General features: G+C 41.4%; 1 protein-coding gene across 1 annotated transcript; it reads left to right on the forward strand.

Annotated features, from left to right (window-relative positions):
• The first annotated feature begins 949 nt into the window (after positions 1 to 949).
• slc5a7a (solute carrier family 5 member 7a) lies at positions 950 to 7,454 on the forward strand. The gene is made up of 9 exons (XM_068730561.1): positions 950 to 998; positions 1,839 to 2,064; positions 2,359 to 2,472; positions 2,840 to 2,995; positions 3,112 to 3,260; positions 3,445 to 3,588; positions 4,047 to 4,200; positions 4,918 to 5,135; positions 5,242 to 7,454. The coding sequence occupies exons 2-9, from the start codon at positions 1,881 to 1,883 to the stop codon at positions 5,911 to 5,913; spliced, it is 1,791 nt and encodes a 596-aa protein (XP_068586662.1). The 5' UTR covers positions 950 to 998; positions 1,839 to 1,880; the 3' UTR covers positions 5,914 to 7,454.
• Positions 7,455 to 7,787: the final 333 nt, after the last annotated feature.

The following is a 7,787-nucleotide window of genomic DNA, read 5'->3' on the forward strand; positions in this document are numbered from 1 at the left end:
CGCTGTATCATTAAATCTCTCCTACTGCTCTTCAGGATCCATCCTAATTGGATGTCTGTCAGTTTTGACAAGAGCAGCCCACATTAAACGACTCAAGGCAGAGACGGCCATTAAGTAGACACAGCTCATTGATATAGCCTGAAGGGAAAGTGACAGGAATGGTATACTTAATTGATTTCTAATTGATAAAAGGTGGAGAGCATTTACACGAATTCTGCCACACTAGGCCCAAAATCAGGAGGAAGACTGGACCGCTTCTGCTGAGGTATTGAAGATTAACGAGCTTGAATTCGGTCGAATTGCTGTAAAATGCACTTGACGAATATAAGAGTTAAGTAATTCTATTTTAGATAAATGTACCGCTCCACAGTTTTCTCCCGTGCAAAGCAAAGAGGGCTTCAGGGCGGTTTCTCATCCTCCTCAGTCGCGCTAAAAAAAACAAAAACTGTTCCCGTGGAGCAAAGTTAATTGCGGTTGTAAGGTAAAATACCGGCTGAGGAGCGAGTGACAGCGGATAAAAGGCCACATGAAGTATGGCTGCGCAATTAAGCGGCTGTTACGCACAGAGTTTCAAGGAGCACGAGCCACATCAAGCATGAAGCACATTCCATCTGCTCATCCACATAATATTGATTATTTCATGTGTAAAAATGCAGGATTAATATTCATGTCTTGCCATTCAGTGATTCAGTGGTTTAAAAAAAAAAAAAAAAAGCAATCCCCTGTTATTGAGCAAAGGAATCTCTCCCACCCTCGGCCAGTCAGATCGGCCCGTACACTGTGACGTGGTTCTATTGCAAGGTGCTCATTAAGAGGGACGTTTGGTTTCTCTGACGTGTGTATCAGTCCTCCGACGGCACCTGCCCCCTTATAAGCCTCAGTAAGTCACCCGGGAGTCCTCCACCAACGATTCATTTAACTGTTCCGAGGCTCTTACTAGTTCTGCTCGCTGTTTTCTGCCGCAGGTGCCCCAGCACATGACTCTAGAAATACTTGAGGTAAGTTTTTCATGCGTTTTGCAAGCTTTTATAAACTGTTTAGGCGCGTTTATCAAGTATTTAAAAAGGATGATTTCTTATTAATTTGAGGGCGGCCAAAGTGGGGATCTTTAGATGACATTTCATTATCTACAATATCATTTGAATACGGCTGTCTCGAACTTGGCTTGGTTATATTTCTGTAGCGAATGCTGTGCGTAATTTGAATTTTACGCGCATGTTTCCGGATAGAAGGAGATGGAGAAGAGAAAACATGTTTGATCCAAAAGCACAGACACGAAATAGAAGACACATTGTGATTGTTTTTTACAATTCTCACATATTTGTTTGATCCATTTAAATTGATGCTGGAAATAATATCACATTTGTGTGAATTTATATTTATATAGGATGTATCTAATGTAGCTGACGATGTAGTCTTTGCCTGAAGGAATCGAAAACGAGTAAAATCGAGCCTCTATGTGTCTTTACGATATATTTTTACTTTACTTACTGTGATGATGTAGATTGACAAGCACCACAAATGACCTGCACGGTTGAAAGTCAAATTCCTGGAGAAGACAGCTTTCAGGGCCACAAGCGCGCATGAAATCAAGTTAATCAGCAGAGGGAATTTTGTCTTTTGGACTATTCTTATTCTAATATTCTGTTTCAACAAGTCAATACTGTTGTTCAGTTGACCCTCTAATCCGACTAAAACCTGCTAAAAATGTAAACTTTCTGTGGATTTTACACGATGCAAAAAGGTCAAATATTGCAGAAAACTAAATGCCAAATCATTGTTTTTGATATACTCATTGTACTTAATATCTGATCCTCGCCCCTCCGTGCGCCAAGCAGGTCTCCATGCCCTCCCGTTCCTAGCGGAAGACCGGTGCGACAATGACCATCCATGTAGAGGGGCTTGTGGCTATCGCGATCTTCTATCTACTGATCCTGTTCGTGGGCATCTGGGCGGCATGGAAGAACAAACACTCCGGGGAGGCGGAGGGCACCGACCGCAGCGAAACCATCATGGTCGGAGGGAGAGACATTGGATTATTTGTCGGTGGATTTACCATGACAGGTGAATTTTGTCTTTATTATTCAATAATACTGGGATTTTAGTAGCTATTATCACAATAAAAAATATCTAAATTATCACTTAGGTCTGTTTTGACAAGTTGAATCTTTTCTTTTTTTTAACATGTTGAAGTTAGATAATTCCAGTTTTCTTTCTCTAGTGTGTAATGTATGTGTCATTATTTTTATTTTTTTTTATTACTGCCAACATTTAAAAAAACCTTCACTAGATTGTCTATTAACACAAATGCCAGATGTAATTGTTTAATGTGTTTTTTTTCCCCTGTGTGATTTTTAGCGACCTGGGTTGGAGGAGGATATATAAATGGCACAGCTGAGTATGTGTATCTGCCTTCTTATGGCTTGGCTTGGGCTCAAGCTCCCTTTGGATATGCCCTCAGTCTTGTTGTGGGTGAGTGGTTTAAAACAATGTAAAACGCAGGTTGATATTATGTGTGATCAGGAGCATAATGTAGGGACTCTGTGTCCTTGTTTCTAGCTATTTAGTGAAATGCAGCCCACACATTAATACATTGACTTTTTGACCACATACCTGATTGAAATGGATGGTTTGGGTGCTAATGAAACCGTCTCCAGTGGTCCTTTGTTCATCCTTCTAAACTTTAACTCCTTGTTAAGTCTTAAACCTGTTGGTTCAAGTATCACTCTATTTGAACAAATAAAAAAAATAATATTCAAAAACAGTGCAGATTCAAACCATGCCTGTCTATATAGAGGTGCACTTGATGGTGCCTCAATGTGTCTGCTCTTTGTCCCAGGGGGTCTTTTTTTCGCTAAGCCCATGCGCTCACGAGGTTACGTCACCATGCTGGACCCGTTCCAGCAGATCTATGGGAAGCGCATGGGTGGCCTGCTCTTCATACCTGCACTCATGGGAGAGATCTTCTGGTCGGCGGCCATCTTATCCGCCCTTGGTGAGTTCATGTTCCCGTCTACAACGAAACAAATGATTCTGGTGGCAGATCAAAAGTCAGGTCTTGTCCATATATATATATATCTGTATGCCGTAACTATTTGCTCATGACCTTAGGTGCTACTCTGAGTGTCATCGTGGACATCAACATTAAGATGTCAGTGGTTATCTCAGCGCTCATTGCAATCTTTTACACCCTGGTTGGAGGACTTTACTCTGTGGCCTACACTGACGTCGTGCAGCTCTTCTGTATCTTTATTGGCCTGGTAGGTTCATGTTGAGCACAAGTTAAAGGTAGATGATAGCAACTAGTCTAATTAAATAACCCTCTTTAATAGATTTACTGTGTTTGTCGCACCAAGCATACTTTGACTTATAATAAATTGCTAAAGTTCTATATATACATATTTTTTTTTGTAACTGTTTTAACTTGTTTCTGGACATCTACAGTGGATCAGTGTCCCGTTTGCTTTGACCAACCCCGCGGTGTCGGACATTACCGTTACTGCAGTGAAGCAGGTGTACCAGTCGCCCTGGAGAGGCAGCATCCAGAAGGGAGACACCTGGGTCTGGATCGACAACTTCTGCCTCCTGGTACAGTCCCCAAGAGTGATCCATCCCTCTCCTCATCAGAATGTAGTCCACTGTGACCAGCGCTGGGTCTAAGCGTCTAAAAATGATTTCATTGATGAAATAATATCAGCATGCTGGGACTATTTGTTGGTTGTCAGAAAAATGAATCACTGTAAACTTTATGAATTGAAAATACTACAACTTGTTATCACATCATTTAGTTGAACCTTATGTTTCATGCACTCTCACTACACCTTTCTGCAGAACCGTTCTCTAGAGTTGGTCCTTATTCAAATCGAGGCATTAAGAATAGAAGATGTCTTATGCTGTACAGATTATAAAGCCTTTTGAGGCAAAATGAATAAAATTGTCATAACCGTTAATTTGACTCAACACGGGAAACCTCACCCGGCCCGGACACGGAGAGGATTGACTTGAGTCCTGTGAATCTTATTCACCGGTCTCTAAATGTGCTGCAGATGCTTGGAGGAATACCCTGGCAAGTGTATTTCCAGAGAGTCCTGTCTGCCTCCTCGGCCAACTACGCCCAGGTCCTCTCCTTCCTGGCCGCTTTCGGGTGCCTCGTCATGGCTGTGCCCTCCGTTCTCATCGGGGCCATCGGGGCCTCCACAGGTTAGAGAGCTCACACATGAGCCTGCAAATGCACAGTCTGTGTGTGTGTGTGTGTTTGTTTTGGGCGGGAAGGCTCTGGATGGGTCCATGTTGCCCTTAGATCTGAGAGAGCCTGGTAAATAGCAGCTGGTTCACCTCATCCATAATGAAGCAGCAATCCATTTAATAACCTCGCTGACTGTGTAAATATTACATTAGAGGGAAGCAAGGGACCAAATTAGAGGTTTGATCTCCAGATTTTTAGGCGTCAGATTCCTTGGTGAACATCTGAACACACAACTTTGTTTTGTCTTGTTTTAACATGGAAATAACAAACATGAGCTGCAACTGCAAATGTTTAAAACGATAAGATGGTTTTAAATCTCTGCAGACAGTAATATTGTATTTGTTAAGCTTCAAGTTCAGCCTTGCTTATTCCCATTATCAGTGGTTTCAGTCTAAAAATGTTGCAACGCTATCATATTTCATTTTGTTGTGATTATGCATGTTTTGTTCCAGCGTTGAACTTATCATACTGTATATTGAGTAAGCTATGGCTTACATTTTCAGTATATATCAGTATTATGAATGTTTAATTGCAAATTACCTTCATTTCTGAGGAATTTGGAAAAGTTGGGTTTCTCTGGAGGCCATGTGGTTATCCATCTATTTTTCTGTGATACAGTTCAAGTATGCTGGCCATATTGGTTGTGTCATTCATACCTCTCCTTTACTCAGACTGGAACCAGACAAGTTATGGTGCTATTCCTCCTAAAGAGAAGGACCAAGCGGACATGATTCTACCCATCGTGCTCCAACACCTTTGCCCGCCGTTCGTCTCTTTCTTCGGCCTGGGTGCAGTGTCTGCAGCTGTCATGTCGTCTGCAGACTCCTCCATCCTGTCAGCTAGCTCCATGTTTGCGAGGAACATCTACCAGCTCGCCTTTAGACAGTCGGTGAGTACAAAGTTTATACAACATCCATGTTGGGTTTTTTTCGGCTCGTTTGTGGCTGTTTGTCACACGTCACCATCCTGTCCCCCGCTCGTCTCTGTCTCCCCAGGCGTCTGACCGTGAGATCGTGTGGGTGATGCGTATTACCATCTTTGTATTCGGCGGCCTTGCCACGTTGATGGCGCTGGTGACTGGGACAGTTTACGGCCTCTGGTACCTGAGCTCAGACCTGGTTTACGTCATCATCTTCCCCCAGCTGCTCAGCGTGCTCTTTATCAAAGGCACCAACACGTACGGCTCCGTGGCCGCCTACCTGTTCGGCATGGTGCTGCGTATAGGTGGAGGAGAACCCTACCTGCAGCTGCCTCCTTTCATTTACTACCCTGGCTGGATCACCGAGCAGAGGATACACCACATAACTGGGGAAATGGAGAAAGTCGTCATCCAAAAGTTCCCCTTCAAGACCATGTCCATGCTCGCCTCCTTCCTGGGTAACGTCGCTTTCTCCTACCTGGCAAAGTACCTGTTTGAGAGCGGCACCATTTCACACAAATACGACTTCCTCGACGCAGTGGTGTCCAAGCACAGCGGGGAGATTATGGATAGGACGACGCTCGTGACTCGCGGCAACAACATCGGGCTGTCGGAGATGGCGCCCGTCAAACCGCGGCTGAGCGTGACCTTGGCGGCCGCCTTCACGCGCCGTGACACGCTGCCGAAGGAGACAGTGGAGGAGGAGGAGGAGTCCAGCTCTGAATCCTCCCACCATGATGAAGAATGACAAACTCAGGATGTGTTTGAAAAAAATACGCTGAACATGCGAGGGAACTGTCAGAGAACTGGTTACTCTGTCAGATTCTCCAAAAAGAAGTACGATACAAGAAGCAAACGTCCTCCGATGGGACTACAAAAGAACCACATCCAGCATGTGGCGATTGGATAACGGCCACATGACAGGATATAGAGTATAGCAGCTTGCTGATTGTCCGGACATGACGTTCTCTTTTCTGTGAAGTACATCAACCATTCACTCATATAGCTCTTATATATATATATATATATATATATGTATGGGTGTAATGCATACTCATCCTCTTCTGAACTGCTTTGGAGATATAGTTAAAGGAAACGGTCTTAATTTGATTGATTTTGTTTTTTTATCACTAAAGAAAAAGCAGATCAAACTACAGATGAGTGGAGATAAGAGATGCTGCACAGAGTTTCTACCGCGGAGAAGTGGTGAATTATTTGATGAACAGATGGCAGGTAGTTGATAAGAGGCCAGACATCACAACCATAGACACCATAGAAAACCATACACACACACACACACACACACACACACACACACACACTTTAACACCTGTACAGCAACTATTCTAAAAAGTGATTGTGAGAGAGAGTTGAAGTAAAATAGATCAACAAATTTTGGAAAACCAGATATTGTATAGCTTTAATATCTCATAATAAGCCAATCAATTTATGTTGTGTGTAATTAACATGTGTAGAACTGAAATATTTGGGTTTTGATTTATGACTTAAGTGACTCATTAAACGGACTGTAATGTCATGAAGTGAAATACATCCGACATATTAATCAACACCCAAAACTGATTTAGTTTGACACAGTTTTGAGAGGCAGTCCCGTCTCTTCATTATTACTGTGAATCAAGAAAGAAACAATCCATGTATTGTGCTGAGTAGAATATATACAAGCAGTAGTGACCGTAGTTGACTTGAAGCATTAGCTAATATTCTCTTTAATGTCAGGTGTAGAAGCAGTTTTAATCATAGCAATCGGTGTAAATTAGTGTTTAAAATGATCTTGTATTCAACTGCCTTAATAATGAAGCTCATGAAACAGTTTTCTTTCCACAGTTGTGACTGAACTCTGGTCAGACTGCAGCGAACAAAGACTTGAATATGAATGTAACCTCTAGAAAAAGATCTAACTATATCAAGTAGTGTACTTCTACTGGTGTTTGTGTTGTTGTTTTAGTTTGTGATTTTGCGAAGTCAAACAGTAACTGTTGCAGAACAATGTGGCGCCAGGTTCTGCTTCACAAATCTGTTCTTTTTATTTGTGGTTAACGGCAGATTATTTTCTCTGTGATGTGTATGTTTGTATAAATATAAATATAAAATATGGAGAAAAAAAATTATATATATACAAAGAAAACAAATCATGCTGGTTAAAATGATTCATATAAAAAAGAAAGGATGCTGTCTAAATGTTTATTTATTTTTGATGTCATAAGAGATGAAAAATTAAAAAAAAAAGAAATTATTTCAGGAAAATATATAAATTCTACTTTTGGAACAAGATGAAATTGGTACTTCACATTTTTTGTTTCATGACTACTAAAAATACACTTTGAGAATATTGCAATTAAATTTTAGTATGTGCTTTTTTTTCTTCTTTTTTTGCTGTTTTTTTCATTTTTATTGGAGATGATGCTGAAAAGTGAAGAATATCGTGGTCAACGAGGTTCACTGTCGGATTGTTGTATCGATAACTTTAGAGGCCCGAAGAGGTCAGATTTACTAGAAATTGAGGATCAGAAAAAGTCATGGAAGTAACAAGGTTTGTGTTGCAGAAATACATCTTTTTCAGCTATCCTGTTTTATTAATCTGTTTGTGTTTATGAAGCTTAA

This window comes from Cebidichthys violaceus, unplaced genomic scaffold (genome assembly GCF_023349555.1).
Source record: "Cebidichthys violaceus isolate CVI_PGR_0920_01 unplaced genomic scaffold, fCebVio1.0.p SCAF_5, whole genome shotgun sequence".
NCBI classification, from domain to species: domain Eukaryota; kingdom Metazoa; phylum Chordata; class Actinopteri; order Perciformes; family Stichaeidae; genus Cebidichthys; species Cebidichthys violaceus.